The sequence below is a fragment of the Panthera leo genome, chromosome D1 (genome assembly GCF_018350215.1).
Source record: "Panthera leo isolate Ple1 chromosome D1, P.leo_Ple1_pat1.1, whole genome shotgun sequence".
Lineage (NCBI taxonomy): Eukaryota > Metazoa > Chordata > Mammalia > Carnivora > Felidae > Panthera > Panthera leo.
The window spans coordinates 5,850,002-5,872,254 of NC_056688.1; the positions used below are offsets into that span (position 1 = coordinate 5,850,002).

At 42.2% G+C, this 22,253-nt stretch overlaps 1 protein-coding gene across 1 annotated transcript in view; it reads right to left on the minus strand.

Moving 5' to 3' along the window:
- The window catches only part of GUCY1A2 (guanylate cyclase 1 soluble subunit alpha 2), a 321,468-nt gene extending 310,554 nt beyond the window's left edge, over positions 1-10,914 (minus strand). Inside the window, exon 1 of the mRNA XM_042904735.1 lies at positions 10,600-10,914. Coding sequence (XP_042760669.1) covers positions 10,600-10,914 — 315 coding nt within the window. The remainder of the gene's footprint in view (positions 1-10,599) is intronic.
- Positions 10,915-22,253: the final 11,339 nt, after the last annotated feature.

Genomic DNA, 22,253 nt, shown 5'->3' on the forward strand with positions numbered 1-22,253 from the left:
TAGCCAAATTATAAAGAGGACTGTAAAAGTTAAAACTTCTTTTAATTTTTTTAATGTTTATTTATTTTTGAGAGAGAGAGAGAGAGAGACAGCAAGAGAGAGAATGAATGGGGGAGGGGCAGAGAGAGAGAAAGAGAGACAGAATCCCAAGCAGGCTCCAGACTCTAAGCTGTCAACACAGAGCCTGACACATGGCTCCAACTCATGAACTGAACCATGAGATCATGACTTGAGCCAAAGTCAGATGCTTAACCAACTGAGCCACCCAGGCACCCCAAATTAAAACTTCTTTTAAAATCCACTCCTAACTTGCCTCCCCTTGCCTCCTGCTGGAGTGTGAGAAACTAAGTAAATGCATATTAACTCTCTGAGGCCACAAGAACCTTAGAGTTCTTCAGTGTTTCCATTTAGAAGAAATGTCCTGTTCATAAGCATCTGATTATCTAAGATATTCCACTTATGAGAATGTCCACACACCTATAGCACAGTGGTAATTATGACGCATAATGACGACACTGAGGTACTGAAACCCATAGCCAGTCTCTGGGATTATCAAAGACTGATTAATACAACGAAAATTGCTTAACCCTCAAGTGTGTTTTATTGAATTTCATCCACTGACAAATTGATATTGCATATGTAACAGTTTACTTAGAATGTTTGGTTCACCAAAACTATTTTCTTAACTTTTCAGGTAAGAAAATATCTGCTGGGGAAAAAGAAAGGAAGGAAGGAAGGGAGGGAGGGAGGAAGGGAGGATGGAAAGGGAAAGAAAGAAGGAAAGAAGGAAGGGAGGAAGGGAAGAGAAAGAGAGAGGAAGGAAGAAAGAAAGAAATGTGCTCTCCAATACAAGAGGAAATGTGTTGGTAGCCACCATTACTCTAAACTCCACATACTGTACATACACATTACTTCTCATACTCAAGAAGCAGTGTATCAAGTCTGAGCCAAGGAAACCTCATTGTGTGACAACTAAGGACCATAAATAGTGCATTGAATGATGTAACTGAATATTCTCATATTTTTCAAGGATTAATTCTAACTTTGAAAACATCATGTAAATACTAATCAAGCAGATAGAACTGAGTTTTTCAATCACGAATTATGAGTTACCAGTTCTGGTTTGGGGATGGTGTAGTGGAGAGGGAAGGCCACCTGGGGGAATCAGCTATTCTAAGAGAATGATTTCAATAGCGAAAACAATAAGACCGAGATATAAATTAAATAAGCTTAACATCAGATCTGCGTCCAATAGAGGATGACTAAAAATGCCTTTGAATATTACAGTCTGCCCCCTGTGACATTCATTCTCGTTATTTCCCAAGGCAAAACCCTCTACTTCAATGGATTGCTCTCAAACACCTCAAACTCAACTGACATATAGACCTTTTAATATACAACGCATATACCTTCACAACTTTCTGTCTCTTCTAGTTGTAATCACCTGCTCAGTTTAGGCTACAAATTCATTACGTTCAGCCTCAGCTGGGCCCTCAAAAAATACCCAATAATACATCTACCTATTCCTGATCAGTTTTCTTTTCCATTCCTTACGTCAATAATTTCTAACTTTACCACTTTCCTGAAGACTCTATCCCTCCAGCACCATTATTATGTCTATAATGGTCACTGTGGATGTGCTAGTTTGTGAAGATTTTGTTTAGTAGAATGTTTGATAACACAGGATTTCGTATACATTGAGATAACGCTGAATAAAAGAGCAGAGCGGGATACCATCTCTATAACTTATAGAGAACCATATCCCTTTCGCAGAAAAAACACAAACACCTCTAAGTGAGAATACGTATGTTCCCCCCCCCCGTTACTGTGTCTCTAGGCATTTACGATAATCATACTAAGCAAAGTTAAAGATAATTGGCATAAAATCTATAGATTATTGTGAAGCTACAATAAAATACCCAATACAGAGTGTCGTGAAAATTTTAAAGCACTGTAAAACATGTTATAACTATATTTACTCCTATTTGTGATTGAGCAAAAGCTACAAACAGAACCCTTCATGAAGCAGAACTGAAATATGGCAGCATAAAATAATGGGAGCCTACAAAGCATTACCAGATACACCACAATCTACACAAGGATTTATTCAACATTTATTTGTTCTCCTAACATTTACTGAGGGTCTATATAAATCAGACTTTCTAGGGATACCTGGGTGGCTCAGTCGGTTAAGCATCTGACTCTTGGTGTTGGCTCAGGTCATGATCTCACAGTTTCCTGGGTTTGAGCCCCACATTGGGCTCTGTGCTGGCAGTACAGAGCCTGCTTGGGATCCTCTGTCTCCCTCTCTCTCTGCCCTTCCCCCACTTTCACTGTCTGTCTCTGTCTCTCTCAAAAGAAATAAATAAACTTTAAAATAAATAAATAAGTAAATAAATAGGTAAATGACTTTCTACTAGGCATGAACATATATAGATCTCTGCCTTAAGGAGGCAGAATAAACCAAAATCACATCACAACACAGTAAGTACTATACTAGAGATGTGAAAGATAACTTAGTAGTCCATAGGGAAAATAATGCAGTGACTGGAAACAAGATGGATGGGTGTGTGTGTGTGTGTGTATGTTTGCCTGTCGGTCCGTCTCTAGTTGTGTGTGCACAACACTAATTAAAAAAACCATTCTCTCCCAATATTAAGTTGGAGGGTTTATGCATGAAGAAGTATAGGCATAAAGCAACAAGAAATGGAAGCATATTCTAGAACATTTTTATTTCCTCCACCAGGCACAGCAGACTCACACATAACAAACTACGGTGAAAGGAAAAGGAGGCAAAGGTGACTTCAAGGACTTACAAGTAAGATAACATCAGGATTTCCACAGGGACAGCCTCCTCTCATGACAGAATGGTTCTAGAGTTCTCTGCAAATGCAAATTTCTTTAAATGTTGGATCACCATTTATCTGGACAGTTCAACTGGACTCTTACCCAGCTCAACCACGGAATAAGAGAAAGACTAATTGGCTACAGATGGAGATATTAGCAACCAGTATCGTATTTGTCATGTTTTGGTAGGGTTTGAAGGCTGGTTCTACATGTCTGCTATCTGAATGTCCTATTGCTTCTTTTCTAGGAAGATCATTTTTTTCTGGCATCCAGATGTTTCTTTCTCCCTTCACCTTAAAAAAAAATGTATTGGCATACAAACAAGTCATTGCTCCAAAAGGAACCAGTAGAAGGAACCTTTGAGAAATGCCATGTCAGCCTCAGTCTGAAAACCAAACTCGGAATGCAATGTCAAGTGGACCCTCACAACAACCCTTCTCCCTTCTCCTCTACTCTCCCCAACGTTTTTTGAATAGCTGTTTCTTGAATCAGAGGAAAGAGGCCACAGAACACTGACGGCAACGACATGTGACCTATTGAACAGAAACTTCGGGAAGCTAACAAGGCATCCTCAGCAAAAATGGGAAAAGGGTCATAAATAATTGAAACCACAAACAGTGAAATCTCAGATACCTTCTGCCATGCAACCAACCAGGTTATTTTGAACACAAAGGATAATGAGACATGGCTCCAAGTCACTGCCTTTATTCTGTCCCCTGTTGGTCAGTAATTGCTTGACATGTATTCACCCCAAAGGAGTTACTTCCAGATCTATTCTGTCCAAAAAATTCAGTCTGCAGAGCTCAGTGAGCCTGGATCCACGATCCTGACAGTATGGAATTCAGTCACTTTCGGTGTGCCTAGCAATCACCTGGAGTGTGACTTAAAAGTTAGAGCCCATGCCCCTCCCTAGGGCTACAAACTAGACTTTCTGAGGAAGGGGCCCAAGAATCTGCATTTTCACTACTTTCTTCAGGTATTTCTTACGTTCAACGAGGTCTGATAAACCACTAGCTTAAAGGAAGACCTGTTTAATAAGCCTCAGATAAAGCCTGTACTGATAGTGACTTTTCACTGTTCTATTTATAAGAACGTTCACTCTTTCTCAATTCCCCACCACAGCTCAACAGATCTCCAGGCTTCAGAGATATTTCCAGCTCCCCTACTTCCTAAATCACTCTAGTCTGGAATTGTCAATTTTATGAGATACTCTGAGTTTACAGCACATAATTCTAGGTCTTCAGATCCTGTCCTGAAGTGATATTTGAAGAGCAGAATTAGGTCATTCCAGCTCTTAAGAGTGCATTTCTGGCACCAGGATCCCACTTGCTGACAAACATATTTCTCTCATTTGGGAGGGAATTGTATAAAAAAAAAAAAAAAACTAAGAAAATATAAGGAAACTGGAGGAGAGTCATCACATTTACCTAACTTCTTAAAATACAAATGGGCCACTCGCTAAGTTTCCAGGAGGAGGAAACTACTCCATCTGCTCTCTTTGAACATGACTGCATTCTGAAGTTTTGCTTTAAAAGGCAGGTGTAGGGGGTGCCTGGGTGGCTCAGTCAGTTAAGTGTCTGACTCTTGGTTTCAGCTCGGGTCATGATCTCACGGTTTGTGGGTTCAAGCCCCGCATTGGGCTCTGTGCTGATAATGTGGAGTCTGCTTGGGATTGTCTCTGCCCCACCCCCCCCCCTCAAATAAATAAACTTAAAAAAAATTTTTTAATGGCAGGTGTAAGTAAAATTCAAACAGGTTCACATACTTGAAAGTATCTCTCACAGACTGGGCACAAAATATAAATACTTTGTTTGAACCACACATAATACAAGAAACCTCAAACACAAAAGAAATAATGGAATTTGACAACTGAACAAAGAACATCCACTCATTTATTCTGAGTATTTTACTGAATCACCCATCAGGTACCAGGTACTGTGCTAAATATGAGACCAACATAAGAGTATCAAGGTAAGAGTCAGAATTTAAAAAGAGGAACTTTAAATTTTGAGCTAAATACTAGCTCATGCATCAAGTAAGGGAAACCTGGTCACCAGACAACCCTAGCAAATATTCTCCCTGCTAATATCAGCTGATCCTTTTTCCTTCCTAGATATGTGTGAAATTCCAAAAGGGATCATTCTGTCTTCTTGCTAACTCACAGTGAATGATGTATATACCTCGATACAATCAATGCATTTATTTTACTACCATATGCAATGAAATACGTGTCTTTCAATTTCTACCTTCAGCTCTACATGATGGAACAAGTCCAAAAAAAAAAAAAAAGGTAAATAAAAGAGCAATGATGATATAGATGGAAAACACGTAACAGTACTCAAGTACTCTCCCCACATTTCCCAGAGTATTTCGAGGTAGATAAATCACATACTAAAATGGAATGTATAATCACTTATCACCTCGGCCTATAAACTAAGAATCACTGATGGCATTTCTCATTGTCAAAAATCAACTTCAAAATAAAGACTTAACAACTGAGCCAGTAGCCAAACAAGGATAGAGCACTGTACGTGAAACATAAATGCCACTAGCTGAGTAACTACTGGACATCACAGCCTAAGCCCTTGAACAGCCGTACAAATTCGTTTGAATGGGGAATTGGTCAGATGGGGAATGCTTGAAATTCTCAGGCAATAAAAATAAGCAATTTCTCTATCACCTCTCTAATTTTCTTTCTAATCTAAAACTGACTTATTGGAAAATACCCACATTCTACCAAATATACACACCCTTGTATTTTTAGAGAATTTACAAGACTGGTTTTCATAATGCCACATAGCATTCAGCAGTTTGCTGGAAATGTTTGAATCTGCAATGATTACACATGCTCGTGCGCACACAGCAGTCCTAGCCAGGAAGCCAAAAAGGGACTCCAGTTTTAATTTTTTTAATGGATTGGCTGGGCAAGGCCAACAAAATTAATTCCTTCTTATCACCTTTTTTTTCTGAGGACATGACATCAGTTAACCCATAAACTCCTTCAGTAAGGTTACTAGCAAGTAATTATTGCAAAAAAAAAAAAGTAAAAGAAAAAGAAAATTTTTATGTAGAAAAATTTTCAATCATTTGGAGACATTCTAATTCAGTTGAAATTGATGGATCGCAGTCTGAAGCTAATGTTTTACTGTGTTGCAGGAGTGTCACAAAGAATAGTGCCCTCTTTCACAACAAATCCACAAGGTAGCTATTATTCCTATTTCACAAAATAGGAAACCAAGGCTCTGAGAAGAGAGGAGTCACCTTTCCAGGGTCCCACACATAGTAAGGGGCTCAGCAGGGAGTTACTCAAACCCACAGCTGTCAAATTCCAAATCCGCCTTCCTTCAGCTCTGCCATGATGCTTCTCAATGACTAGGGATGAGGTAGGGAAATGCGACAGATGCCCATCAAATTCTGATTTCAGATTCCAGCATCTAATTACTACAGATATAAAAACATGGATCTACTAGAATACCTTTTGTCTAACTTTTTAATTTTAATGGATGTGTTGCTCAGAACTTATTAGCCAAATTGAGCCCCAAATCTTGAAATCATCAATAAGATATATAAATTGATGGAAGTATCCTCTCTCATGAATATACCATACTCATTTTTCATTATTTCCATATTAGTACCACTGTCACATTCTAAGGGGTTTTTTTTCTGTTTTGTTTTTTTTTTTTAAGGGTTTACACAGGGCAGAGAGCTCATTTTATTTAATATCAGGGAAGGCTAAATGTTTTTTCATGTTCTTCCACTTTTTCCTAGACATGTACCAATACAATTTCCTTTCCACTAATAATGAAGCAATTTTTGTTTGTTTGTTTTTTGTTTTTGTTTTTTGTTTTTTGTTTTTTTGCTGCTTGAATGTAGGCTTCCCTTCCATTTCCTTTCCTCGCTGTTCTCTCATTTTCTTGGACTACTCTCTGTCAGTAGCTTTCCTCCCCTTATTTGCCACCCTTCCAGTTACTTTTCTTCCTGCCATTCGGCTCTCCAAAGCTTCTGGGGCCTTGAGAGCCACCTGCGATGCTGTGACAGCCAACAGTTCTCCGACAAGAAAACCAGCAAAGCCATGACCTTAAACTGGTCCCTTGGAATATCTTCACTGACAGGCTGACATTAGCAATCCCAAGCCCGGTAAGTGATAGGGTTCTAAGTGATAGGGTTCTCAACAACTCTCATTTATAAGAACAAAATAGCAATACATGAGTTACTAAATTCACCCTTGATGTAAAATCCCCAGCTGTTTCTCCATATGTGTTCCCAAGTAAATTATTTCAAAATCAATAATGTGATAAGTGATTTATGCATCTTCAGCCAGGTCTTTAGGATTATTTTTATTGCTATGGCTGTGCCCCAGAAATTCACAATGAACAAAATTATCCACAGCGAATGGTAAATCAACTTCCCGTAGACAGCTCCAAGACAATCGGAGTTCTTATGTTTTCCTTCAGCACAGCTTCCTTAAAATAAAGGCTATAATTAAAGAAGTTCCATGAGGTCAAGGACCGGGAATGTTTTGTTTGGAATATGTATTGCCGGTACTTTGCACAATACTTACCACACACTAGATCCACAAATATTTCAAATATTTTTAAATAACTGCGCAGAATAAATGTCCCTACTTCAGAAAGTAATCTACTTTCTTCAAAGTTTTAAAACTTATAGATGCCTGCTTTCCTTTGACATGCCTTTATAAGAGCTTACCAAAAGCTTGAAAATATGTCTTCATAGGTTGCAAGAACAGGGAGGGATCCTGGGAACCCTAAGTGTCACACCGTACAGACAAGGGGGCTCCTAGAGGGTTAAAGTAACATGCACAGGGATAGATAAGTAGTTAGTTGTCCAAGGTCCAGTGAATGAGAACCAGGCCTCATGAATTCTGGAATTTTTTCACTTTCACCAATTCAGTTTACTTTTATCATTAAAACTGTGTCAAGTATTACAATATTTACAGCCAACATCAATGCATCTAACAATGCCTATCAAAATGTCAAAAACCTGAGTGTGACTATTCCAATGATCCAACAGCTAGCTGAATCACTTGGCCATATCCTTGGGCTTATTAAATTCATTTCCTACTTGCAAGTTATTCTGAATAAAGAGCCAATCCGCTGTGGCTGAGACAACATTCCGTGGCGAGGCCACGAAGAAGGCAGAAACTTCCACAGCAAAGATAGCTTCTCCTAAGGTACGCTGTGACAGAATACAAAAAAGGGTTCCCAACACAAAACAGCTGGAAACTGCCCTCTAAGAATGCTTTGGTTATAACTACTCTCTATTAAATTACTTCTTTCAAAAACAGTCACTTGGTGCTAATGAAAGAGAATGCAGAAGACATAATTTGTTTCCCCAAGTGTTTTCAGAGAAACTTAGAATGCTGACAACATAAGAAAATGAATCTACAGAAACTTCTTGAAGCAGAGTTCTAGACTGCCAAAAAAAAGGGGGGGGGGGGAGGGTGGAGAACACAGAAATAAGTCACTGCTTTGAAATAAAATCTTTCTGTTGTTTTTGTGTTACCAAGTCTACAGGTGATATGGTTAGCCAAAGAAAATTTGCTCCTACGTGCCTTACGATGTTGCAAATATTTATACCATACTCACCTGTGTGCTGTCAGCATTGTAGCTAATAGGCTAATTTCAAAATGGAAAATAACTGTAGCATGGGAAGCAGACAGAGCTGTTACCTATATATGATCATTGCAATGATTTGCAAATTTCTTATCCTGAAAACTATTATCTGGGCACATGCTTTTTATCCATCAGAAAGCTAGTGTCATTCAAATTTGACCTATAAAGGTAAAAATCAGAAGCTATTCCTTCCTTCCCTCTTATTCTGGCAGTAAATACTTGAGTTCAGTTTATTTTATGCACCTCTCACCTAAGCGGTCGAGAACAGCCTTCAGTTAAATCGGCATTACCGGAGGCATTGCCATGACTTTTTAGAGATTTGTAAATTCTGATGCAAAGGCAAAAAGAAAACTCCAAAATGATAAAAGAAAAAAAAAACACTCCCCAAAACTAGTCATTTCCTTCAGTAAAATCACTGTATCAGATACGAATCTGTTGTACTGACCAATTACTACATTGCACAAATGTTGCTTTAGGTACTAACACAAAACTACAGACCTGCAGGATTACCGGCCTTTTATAAAGGCTTCTAAGTTCAACAATTTGCAACATCACATAGTTCCTAAGATGATGCGTCTTGGGAAGTATTTGCAGTAAAGAATAGCAAACAGTTGCCAACCCATTCTGAGATCTGTTTTGTATGTTATCAATGGAAGACGTGGAAGGAAGAAAGGGACGCTGAAGGGAAAATACGCAAGGAAAGGAAGAGGACTGAGAGTAGTTTCATTGTCAGAGACAGAAAAGGTCCTTCTTCACTAATGCCAGGGCCACAGGGATATTTGTAGGACTGCCTGGTACTAATACCCTGTCCCTCCGGATCCCACGCTTTCACAGGTGCCTCCTATCATCATTTGCAAGAGTGCTTTCAAAAGTGAGATTCCAGAATAGTCAAATAAGATGGCTGTTCGGATTCATTTCACAAACTTTGAGAAAAGGAAGAGGAGTGCAGGGGTGCACCCAGGGGTGCAAAGGTTAAAGTTCTGTCCCGAGTGGAAGCCCCTGCACCCAAGACCAGGATGAGAATAAAAGGTTTCTCAGGAGATTTGACACAGAATCTCCTTAGGATTCCGTCTGCACTGGAGCGGATTCCTTCAAAACAAAGCTCATCTGTCACAGAAAGACTGGAACAGAGGTCTGGCATTCCTGCGGTCGGTAAAAGTCAAGGGTAGCTGAACAGCCTGAACAGGAATGAGGCAGAAGCCACTGGAAAAATGTCTAGAACGTGGAGGAGTCTGGAGCACACCCCGAAATGGTGATGCAGACATCCCGGGTGAGCACAAGTTTAAGAGAAGGCTAGGAAGGCATTTAGTAATTCAACAGATCAGTATAAAGCGTCCAATACAAGGCAGCCAGGACAAAATGAGGGAGAAAGCACTGAAGAATCCAGGGTAAAGGGAGTGAAGGTTGAGGTAGGTGTGCAAGAAACACCAGGGAGGTTTAGAAAAGCAGACACCAGGCTCCCCCAGAGAAGAAAGTTGAGCCAGTAAATGCTCAGGGAATAAGGGGGGGGGGGGGGGGGGGCAGCGGGTGGGGGAAAAAACCAGAGATCATTAGAAGGCAACTCAGAAAAGTATCTGACAGCCAGTTCCTGAAATTCTTGAGAAAAGGGATGCAACACAGAAGGCAGAAAGCCTGTGGAATTCAGAGATGTCAGAAAAGGTCACGCGGAGCCCAAGAGAGTGTGGGAAAAAAGAGAGGAAGAGTTTCCTGGAAGGGGCAGGGGCTCCTTTGGGATCCTGGGGAACAGTGAGGCAAGACCGGGAAAGGGGAGCTGCACGACACTGGGCCTGGGAAAGTTTAGGGATAGCAGAACAGGTGGGTGTGAAGGGGGCGCCGGGGTGACCGAGAGCGAGCAGGAGTGCACGGCCAGGAGGGGAGCGTCCGGGCCACCACACCCCCCCCTCCCCCGCGTAGAACCCTGACACCCCATGTGTGAAGCCTCGCCCCGCCGCCGCGCGCGCTGACGCCCCCCTCCGGCCGGGCGCAGGGGTCGGGGGCGGCCCGGGGACCGCAGCCGGCTCGCCCCCCAGAGGCCGGGCTCGGCGCGCACGCCCGCGCTCTCCCGGCGCCAACTTTCCCCACCCGGGTCCTCCGCCCCCCACCCCCCCCCCGGGCTCACCGAGGGCGCCGTCAGGCGGCTGATGCTCTCGCCCAGCGAGTCCAGGTTGACCCGCCTCCGGCGCTGCGCCCTCCGGGCCCCGGCCGTGGCGGCGGCGGCGGCGGCGGCGGCTGAGGCTGAGGAGGAGGAGGAGGCGGCGGCAGGGGCCGGGGCGACGGCGGCGGCCGCGCGGGGCTCGGGCGGCCCGGGCGGGCTCCGGCTGCCGTTCCAGCAGAGCCGGGACAGGGGGCACTCGCCCTCGTCCTCGGGACTGGTCTCCAGGTAGTCGGAGCCCAGGGAGCTGAAGGACTCGGACGAGATCTTCCTCCGAGACATGCTGCGGGCGGCCCTGCGGCGGCCGAGGCGGCGGCGGCGGCGGGGACGCGGGCGGCGGCCGCGGTGGCGGCGGCGGCGGCGGCGGCGGGACCCGCGGGCGGCGGCGTTAGGCGCGTCGGGGTCGCGGGGCTGTACGGGCGCGCCCGGCCGGGCGGGAGTCCCCGGAGCCGCGGAGCCCGCGCGGGCGGCCGCTCATGGCGGGAACTTGGGGCCCGGGCGCGGCGGCGACGCCAGGCTGCGCTAGGGGGCCGCCGCCGCCTCCGCCGCTGCTCGCGCCGCGCCGCCTCTGCGCTCGCCCGGCCGCCTGGCGGTGCGCCGCGCTCCCGCTCCCGCTCGCGGGGAGGCTGCGAGAGTGCGGCCGCGGGCGGCGGGGCGGCGGCGCTGCGGCCCCGAGCGGTCCGGGAGGCTGAGCTTCTGCCGCCCGCGCGCCGATCGCTCCCCCCTTCCCCTCTCTCCGCCCGCCCCTCGCCGCCCGCCTCCCTCCTTCTCCCTTTATCAGCCCCCCGCCCCCCCCCGTGCGCTCCCTCCGCCGGTATCACGTGTCGCCATCATACTCGTTGCGAGTCCCAGCCTCGCCCGTCGCCACGTTTCAGGAGCAACGAGGACACTTGGTCGCCGTCCTCTGTGCGCCCTCCCCGCTCCCACCCTCCCCTCCTCCGAGGAGGAGCGCACGGCGGGCCGGATCGGACCGCAGGGCCCACACAGCCCCCGAGCGCCCCCGGCCCTCGACCGCGGGGGGCCAGCCCGGGAGCGGACGGACAGCGCGGGGGGCCGAGCGTGGGAGACGTCCCTGTGGAGCCACCTCGGGGCAGCCTGGGGGCGCCAACTGGAAGAGCGGGGGGTCCAGAGCCGTCCTTCCCCTGCCTTCCTCCGAGTTTATTTAAGTTCTGAGGCGAAGGGGAAAGGCCGGTCGGCGCAGCCCGCCGGCTCCAGAGAAGACGCTTCCAAGGGGAGGGAAGGGGCAACGTGCTGGCACCCAGCCCTCCGGAGCAGCTCGCGGGGCGGAGTGCTCGCCTCGGTCGAGGCCGCGGGGGCTCGGAGCGGGCCCAGGGCCGGGAGGCAGCTAACGAGGACAAGGTTCTGCCGGGCGAGAGCCCTGTTGCTGCGCGTCCGCGGGGCTGGGGCGCGCGGGGCTCCGGGCTCCCGCCGGCTCCGCACGAGTGCTGGACAGCTCCGCCTGCGACCTGCAGCCGCGCGCGCCGGCGTCGCGGACCGGGGGGGACAGTTTTCTGCACACTCCGCTACCTAGGACCCGGCCGGGGGACACCGGGGAGTGATTCCAGGCCCCGCAGTCTCCCTGCTCTTTGCGCTACACATGCGATCTCTGTGCACTTGGCATGCCGCTCGGAAAGCTGAGGGAGGATGGAGAGAAAGGCCTTTCAAAGCCCAGGAGCAGACCGGCCAGGGCGCGAGCACATCTCTTGCCGCGAGTTTGCGGTGGAGCTGTTTCCTTCCAAAGCTTGCCTCGTGGCAAACCAGCAGCCGCCCTCAGAGCCTGGCCCCATTGCGCCTGCTTGTTAGCTCCTGAAAAGCGTCGGACTTGTTCGGACATTAGGGAAGAGATGGGGGACAAAAAGGGCAAATAAGAGAGTCACCAAAAAGAGGGGTCCCGGGCTGTGCTTCCCCGTGCGGCAGAGCAGGTGAGCACGCTCCCCACCTCCACTCGCCTGGAAAGAAAAGTTCAGGGGCTCTAGCTTTAGCTCCTCAAGGGTGCACATGCCAAAGTGCTTTTGGTGGTGTTTTTGTTTAAAGAACTGGCCCTTCCAAGGTGAAGGCAGATGAATTTGTGGGCTGTTTGTGTATTGAAACACACACACAGGCGCGCGCGCGCGCGCACACACACACACACACACACACACACACGACAAAAAAACCTTTGCTATATGTCCAACCCCAATTTGATTTTAACTCTAAATCTTCCCAGTTGTTTATGAGGACCCAAATAAGTATAAATGCTATTCGAGGTCTCCTTTTATATTTTGGGAAAATCCACTCAATTAATTCAGGACATCCCTTCTTCTCAGATTTTAAGTAGACGTTAAAGTTATAAAAAGTGTGTACTCTCACATGCTCGCCTTCAAAAATATATGTACTCTTTCTGAACCTGCTGAATAAGTTCCTAACTGCATAGGTTATCCTAGTACAGGAAATTCAGGTCTTGCTTTTAAAATAATAATATGGGCCTGGGTGGCTCAGTTGGTTAAGCTTCTGAGTCTTGATTTCTGCTCAGGTCATGATCTCAAGGTTGGTGAGATCGTGAGATAAAGCCCTGCATTGGGCTCTCCACTGACAGCTAGGAGCCTGCTTGAGATTCTTTCTCTTTCTCCCTCTCTCTCTCTCTCTCTCTTTCTCTGCCCCTCCGGCCCATTCTTGCTCTCTCTCTCAAAATATATATAAATAAAAACTTGTAAAAAATAAATAAAACAATAATGATTATTATAATTATAGTAATTATTACATATAATTATTATTGTTGCTATTTTTCATTTGATCGTGTGGTGCATCTACTGTTGATTTTCCCATTACCTCATTTAATCTTATATGTATTTGTTTCCACTGGAAATGAGACACAAATTATACCTTCTATCATAAAGAATAGTCATCAGTTTTGCTAAAAAGCTTCTCTAGTCCTTGTTTTTCCCATGAAATACAACGGATGGTGCCTTTGAAAAGTACATTATTCCAACTTGGGAGAAACTGTTTAATAATCTTGCTGTGCGGTATCCATCACAGCACAAGCTGTAGTTCTTAATTCTTTAGTACTAATGAAGTAATTGGCCAGTTCTTCAGAGTCACAGGATTTTATAGCTTCCATTAAGGATGCTAAATGGCATACGCCCTTCATTCTTTTAACCAAGTACTGCTTTGAGCGAGTGCACACACACACACACACACACACACACACGTATTTCTACGCTAAGGGAAATACCTGTGCACTGAACTTAAAACCAGAACTTTTACTAAACATTCCAACTCATGTTTCAAAGTAAAAATGACTGGGTGCAAAGCAATAAGTATCTTCTGTTTCTAAAATTCACAAGAGGCCTAAGTAGTCTTCCTGTTTACACTGCAAGTTTATTGCCAGAAAGAACTTTGAACCACTGGAACATTTCCGCTTTGTGTGAACCATTTGAATCAAAGACTCTTTATAGAACCTAGCCAGATGAAGGGGTCTTATGATTTTCTGTATAAATTACCCTGCCTTTCATCATGATTTTCCCACTGATCTTTAAACTATAAACAAATGGAGGCCTAAATATAGACAATAGATCATCTCCACTACTTTCAACAGTTTCCTTTGTATTTCTGTTCAGGAGTAGGATTCAAAATGCTGTGTTCTATAGTTGAATTAACATTTTTAAAGGAAACATAATCGATTCTCATAAAAAAATTTTTTAAGGCTTAGGCCTAGTGTAAGGAATCCAAACACTTTAGGAAAGAGTAGTCTACTGAAAATGAAGAGTTTGTGCTCTGATTTTTTTTCAAAGACTCATACCCACAAATCTAGCCCTGCTGGATACACCGTGCTTCAATAAACTCCTTAAAGCATCATTTCCCAATGGAAAAGGGAAATACAGGAATATACTTGGTTTGTTTATGAGGCTGGAGAGGGCACCCAAGGACTCGTTTCAGATTGATCAAGCATTGGAAAACACTCCTTAAGAAAGCAGATTCTCCTGGTCAACTAATTTACAACGGAGGAAGCAAGAATACACAATGTGGAATGGACATTTGAATGGTGTTGGGAAAACTGGACAGCCACATGCAAAAGAATGAAACTAGATTGCTATCTTACACCATACACCACAATTAACCCTAAACGGATTAGACATGAATATAAGACCTGAAACCATAAAACTTTTCAAAGTAAACATAGGCAGTGAGTTCCTTGACATGGGTCTTACCAATGAATTTTTGGATCTAACTCTATAAGCAAGGATAACAAAACCAAAAGCAAACAAGTGGGACTACATCAAACTAAAAACCTTTTTCAGAGCAAAGAAAACCATCAACAAAATGAAAAGGCAACTTTCTAAATGGGAGAAAATATTTGTAAAGCATATATCTACCAAGAGATTAGCATCTAATAGCCAAAACAAAACAATCCAATTAAAAATGGGCAGAGGACCTAAAGAAACATTTTCCCAAAGAAGACGTCCAGATGGCCAACACATGAAAAGGTGCTCAACATCACTCATTATCATGGCAATGCAAATCAAAACCATAGTGAGTTATCACCTCATACCTGTTATTAAGCATGGTATTATCAAAGTAGACAAGAAACAACAGGTGTTGAGAGGATTTGGAGAAAGAGACCCTTGTACACTGTTGGTGGAAATACAAAATGTTGCAGCCACTATGGAAAATAGTATGGAGGTTCCTCAAAAAAACCAGAAGTAGAATTACCATATGGTCCAGCTAATCCATTTCTGGACATTTATCCAATGAAAACAAAAATACTAATATGAAAAGATACATACACCCCTATGTTCACTGCAGTGTTATTTACAGTAGCCAAGATATGGGAGCTACCCAAGTGTCCACCAAAGGATGAGTGAATAAAGAATATGTGATAGAGTTATAGACAGTTATAGATATATACTTGAATACTACTCTGCCATAAAAAATAATGAAATCTTGCCATTTGCAACAACATGAATGGCCCTTGAGGATATTATGCTAAGTGAAATAAGTCCAACAAAGAAAGAGAAATACTTTCATTTCACTTATATGTGGAATCTAAAAAACAAAACAAAGGGAAAGAACAAATCTCATAGATACAGAGGACAGATTGGAGGTTATCAGAAGGGGAGGTAGGTGGGAGTGGGTAAAATGGGTGAAGGGGGTCAAATGCGGTGATGGATGGTAACTAGAGTTACTGTGATGATCACTTTGTAATGCATACAAAACTCAAATTATTAGCTCGTACCCCTGAAACTAATATGTCATATATCAATTGTACCTCAATTTAAAAAAGGGAAGAATGCTCCAAAATATTTTTTAAAAGCAAGCAGATTCTCCACCTTAATTAAGATAGTGACTCTTTCCCCCTTTAAACATAAAACTGTTGTGTATGCCTTAGCTTCATATACAGCATGGTCATTTATAAACTCCTTTCACTTACATTTTCCATTTAATTTGATGTTCATCCTTCCTAGAGAAGTAGTTTTAAAAAGTCACATCTGGGGCGCCTGGGTGGCTCAGTCAGTTAAGCACCTGACTTCAGCCAGGTCATTATCTCAGGTTCATGAGTTGAGCCCTGCATCCAGCTCTGTGCTGACGGCTTAGAGCCTGGAGCCTGCTTTGGACCTTGTGTCTCCCTCTCTCTCTGCCCCTGCCCTGTTCACGCTCTGTCTCTCTCTGTCCCTCAAAAGTTAATAAACATTAAAAAAATTTTTTTTAATTTTTTAAAAACTCACGTCTGTCAAATTCAAATAAAAACTACAATCAGTCCTTGCTCCCCAAATTCTTTGCTTTTTGAACCTCAAACTCTTTCTTAATTTCTTTTCATCCATCTAAGTCTCCAGAAAGAAAACCTGTAACATCTGCATAAGTGTTCCCTGGAGCAGATCTCTTGCCTACTATCAGAAGTCTGATGAAATCTCTCCCTGGAGTCAGTCTTTACATAAATCTGGTGCCTCAGAGGAACTGTACATGTAACATTAAAGCAAGTTCTCTAATGAAATATAGTAGCTGCTGAATTCTTAACTAGGGCAAGCATTTCTGGATCCCTAACCTAGAAAATTACACACACACACACACACACACACACACACACACACACGCTCAATCCCTGTAGTTTTAACCCTAGGTACAGATCTCCCTGAATGAGATCTGTCTATACCTCCCACTTTCTCATACTTTCCTTTTTAAAAGAGAGCAAAAATACTTTCTTGCAAGTTTGTGAACAAATAAGAGTGGAGATATTATACTTCATAGTTTTGCATAACTTTGCAAGTAAAACTAAATATTAAGGATAATATCAAATTGAGAAGAACCATCTGCTTTGTTCATATATAGACGCATGGAAGACAATGCAATCCATCATCCTATGGTTCCATTACATTATGAAACCATCCCTAAGGGAGAAAGCACTCGATACTCAAAAAAAGAAAAGGTGGGGGAGGGGGGCGTGCAGTGGGGGGAGGTAGAAGGCAAGAAATAAAATTAATGCAACGTTTAGTAGAATTTGTTCCAGAAAGATACTCATGAGTTATGAGTGGGATGGCTACTTTTTGATGCTACCATTTCCAAGAAAGCAAGAAAAGGGAAAGAAAGCAGTGTCTTTTGGTGCCTTTGGCAGACTACGCTCTCTTTCCTACGTGGCTCTAAGTGGTTTTGCATTCTCCATCATGCATTGCAGAAACCTATCTTCTGCTAAGGAAAGACCCTATAAGTCAACGCCTCCTATAATTCCCAGCCTCTGTGTCTTCAGCATCATTAGCTCTCTGCACACTTTACTTAAGTTAGGATTCTTTTTCAGATACTAAGTGAAGACTATATTTTAAGATTAGTGTGCCCTTGCCTACATGTTTTTGTAGACCACAGTATTGCCCTTATAGGTCTAATAAGAGCAATATTTTCTCACTAATGATTCTATTGTGGTCCACTGTAGCCTGTAAAAATTTTCCTAAATACCTCTTTCCACCTTGTACCCATACCTTTACCTTCCAAATTATTTCCAAACCTTTGCTTTCCAGATCTATATAAGCAAAGTTGAATTAACATTTGTTGAGAACCTGTTAAGGACCAGGATCTCTTCATTAGCTTCATGTAATTTTTTTCAGTGCCACACTAGGACGTATCATCCCACTTTCACATATATAAAAATTCTTTTTTTTTTTAGTTTATTTATTTTGAGAGAGAGAGAGAGAGAGAACATGAGCAAGGGAGGGGGGAAGAGAGACAGATCCCAAGCAGGCTGCACACTGCCAGGGTGAAGCCCAATGCGGGGGCCAAACTCATGAACCGTGAGATCATGACCTGAGCCGAAACCAAAAACTGGACACTTCACCAACTGAGCCACCCAGGTACTCCCAGATATGAAAATTCTTGCACAGAGACTTTAAATGTCTTCCCCAGGGTCATGGAGCTGATAAATATTAGTCATAATTCCAGCCCTGAATGCTAAGCCTGTGCTTTCTCTACTAAAACACGTTTCCTGACTGCTTCTTGTAAGTGTCCTCAAATGTCCTAAAAACACAGAGAAAAACAAATCTGATGCATTAAAATCACAATGTGAGTGGTTTATTGCATTACAAATAAATACTGCATACACAATTAACATGTTGGAATTATTCCCTGGCACAAAGTGTCATGGAAAACCACTGATGGGTGCAGCATCTCCACGTTCTAGAAGCTGCTCTGCTAATAACTAGCCACAAGCAAGTTTGCTTAACCTCCCTGGGATCAGACCCCTCACCTCTCGATTAAACTCTCCAGGCTATGATCAATCCCCAGTATTTTATAATGTTTCTACTTGTGTGTAGTTACTCATTTTCACTCCAGACATACCCTGTGCCTAGAAAAATTTCTCCTTGCACATCATAAGGCCATCTTCTATTCTTCCTCCCCACTGTATCCTTTCTGAGAATGCAATTCCTCAGCAAATCCTTTCTGTAACTGCCTAAGATCTTCTCCTTATACAAAGCTGCCGTGAACATGGTCCACAGGATTAAATGGATAAAAAAAAAAATTTCATCTCAATTGTATTTGGTTAGATGTTCACCGTCTCCCTGTCTTTTCATAACCTAATTCCTCTGTCTGCTTTATTATATTATAGAAAGGAATCATATCTTCCTGTCTGCAACTTATTAAGCTTGACAGCTAGCAATAATAAGTATGAATTATCAGTAAGAGTATCTTGATATAACCTTGTTAATGTTAACAGACATTTACTTAAATATGCCCAATTTGTCATGATTATGCAATCTGTTATTTAATCAGTATCTTAAAACAAAGACTCTATTCTTTTAAAATCCAATTTTTATATAAATATCAGAATTCTTAAAAGTATTAGCATTAAGAATGAAATGTTGTACCCTTGTCACAAGATATAAAGTAAATAGTTGCAAAATATCACTATCAATGGTTAAATGGCAATGTACTTAGATCCCTTAAAATAATTAATAGGAACAAACTGTTTAAGAAATTAAGAAAGCACAATTTATACTCATTCTATTATCATTTCTGAAAAACATTTCAAGGTTGATTTTGCAATGAGTGACCTCAGCAATGAACAGATCACTTCAAGCATAAAAAACAGTGGTAAAATAATTCTAAAACACTTCCCCACCAAAAGATTTGAAACCTTTCAAATAAAACATATGTTTACTCATTCCCGACAGTTCGCCTTAGAGTGACAGCATTAATTCCTCTTTTTGGTGGACCAAAATCAGTGGGCATCCATACCACCACCGTGAACTAGAAAACGTTCCATTTCTCTAACTCACAGTAAGTCTTATCAGGGCCAAATACAGAGAAATCCTTGTTGCCAAACAAGAACCATGTAACTGTGTACGCACACATCCTCTGTCCTAAGACCCCACAAGTGACTCTGTCTCCGTCCAGGTTATACACACGTAAACTGGACCTATCCTTGCTCGATCCAAAAGCCTTTGCACTTTGATCTCAAAGAACAGAAGTCCCAAATTTTCTTGGTTTTTAGCTTTTCTAAGTAATTTTGATAGCACCCTAGACCAAAAGAAATACGCAACAATTCAATTTGTAAGGTAGCTGCACCCAAACAATTTAATAAGCATTCACAACTTAACAATCTGGTAGCACTTAAAAACATGTGTAACACGAACAAAAAAATATTTCTTAAGTAATTTTAATTATTTAATTCATTTTTAAACTAACTAATAATGAGGTTGAGCACCGCACACCTTCTCAAACCCAGTGAGGAGACAACGGTGCCACCCTCATACCCTGTTCCACACTGATTTTCCTGTGCTTTTCACTTTTTTATCACAGCAACTTCCCAAAAACCCAGCCTCACAAATGTATGAAATGATCGAAATGATGTAGCTCAATCCAATATTAAAACCGTAAACTACTTAAAGCTAACAGTCTGGTCAGTTTTTAACAGATGTTAAGTATAGGCATTTTTCCCTTGGGTTTTTAAACTCTCTCTCCGCACCCCTGTGCATTCATGACAGCATCCCAGGAATCTGTTGCTGTGCAACTTGGGAACTATGACCGTGGTTGCTCAGCCCTTCCAAAGTTCTCAAAAAAGCTTGCCCGTTATCTTGATTACAGACTCTGAGTAAATAGACATTAAGAGCTTACAAGTGTAAAATGAAAATTATGAAAGACAGATACCATATGTTTTCACTCTTATGTGGATCCTGAGAAACTTAGAAGACCTTGGGGAGGGGAAGGAAAAAAAAAAACTTGGAGGGGGAGGGAGCCAAACCATAAGAGACTGTTAAAAACTGAGAGTAAATTGAGGATTGATGAGGGGAAGAGAGGGAAAAGTGGGCGATGGGCATTGAGGAAGGCACCTGTTGGAAGGAGCACTGGGTGTTGTATGGAAACCAATTTGACAATAAATTTCATATTAAAAAAAAGAAAGTTATGCATTTTAATGCCATTTTCTAATGTAATAAATTTGTGTACAGAATATTACCTTAAGTATGATTAACAGTGCATTATTCTATGATTTAAAAATGTTTCATAGTTTAACGCATTAATTGTCTATCAACTAAAGCTTTGAATGCCTAGTAAGAAATTAAATAATTTGGAAAGACACATAAAATATTTGCTTTTAATATTTCTTATACATATAATCTTTTTTACCAAAGATTGTGTATGCCAATAGTGTAGCAGAACAGTATTACCTTATGAAATACTTGTTAAAGAATTTTTTATGTTTTTTCTTGTAAAAACTGACCCTGAAATCTTGGTAAGTATTCTTTGTTGATAAGGCCAGGAAAGGCAAAGGTAGGGCTCATTATTCCCTATAACATCTACTGCCACGCAGGGGAAAGAAAGAACTTTATGGCATTTGTTGATAGAGAAACAAAGGCGTTCAGAGATTGAAAGACCTGTCCATGGTTCAACGGCACATAGTTAATCACAGGTAGAGCTCTTAGCACTGCAAAATCTCATTTCATAGTCCTATAGTAGAATACTGTTTCTAAGAAAGACTCCCTTGGGAAAGGAAAAAAAGTTTAGCTCATTAATTGTAAAGGATATTATTTGGTTGTTTTCTCAGATAGTAAGAATAGACTTGCATTAATCCCCCTACACATGACCATTATGGAGAAGTTAATTCATCCATGTCCATTCATCTTAATGCATATTTTAAAAGTATATTATTAAGCCAAGAACAGTGGACATTATAAAGACAAAATATGGTCTCCACTTTTGGAGAATTTACACTCTAAAAAGCAAAAGGAAAACTTAAATAATATCAATACCTAAATGGCCCTACAAAATATACCAGATTAGCTGTCCTATGGAAAATAAGTTGCAATATTTTAGAAAATAAAGAAAGATAAACTCTGTTTCCATATGAAGGGAATGAGACCCAAATGGGCCTTTGAAGAATGGGTAATATTTGAAAAGATGTAAATGAATAAATTGGACATGGAAGAGAGGGTATTTTGTGTTCAGAAATACAGTGCACGCAATCCAAACAGGGTCAAAGAATAAATACTGAGGGATTGTGGGAAGTTTAATAAGAAAACAAAGACCAGATTGGGATAGGCCTTACTATCCCAATTGTTCTGGCAAGCATTGAAAAAAAAATTATTCTAATTGTTTTACCTGGCAGGTGACATTAAGACTGTATTAGACATGTGGAAAAAAAGCTACCCGTTCATCTCTACAACCCATTATTTCCAAGAACATAAATCAGCAAAACTGCCTCAGTTGTCCAAGAAATTGGCTGCATATGATTAAAACTACAGTATGCTGCCTCTTCATGATGTTCCCTCCTCCACATGCACACACACACACACACACACACACACATACACACACACAACCACTTTCTTTAATCTCATTCAAATTTGGGGCATACTTGCTATGTATTATCTGCCTATGATATTATCCAAGAATATAATCCAAATCCATAAAGGACATCAACTTTCCATTTCAGCTTTCTTAGTGTCTAAAATGACCAATTTGCAAAGCACATCGGTCATAATAAAGCAGTTGGAAGAAGAGTTACCTTCTACAGAAACCACTTGTTTAAAATATGGAACCCCCCCAAAGACCCAGTAATTACCACTTGTGTGTTAGGATCAGTGGTATGTCTTGTACTTAACAGACAGACACAAAAATCCTTCCTTTGGTGTCCTAAGACAGTCATGCAGTTGACTCAGTGAAAA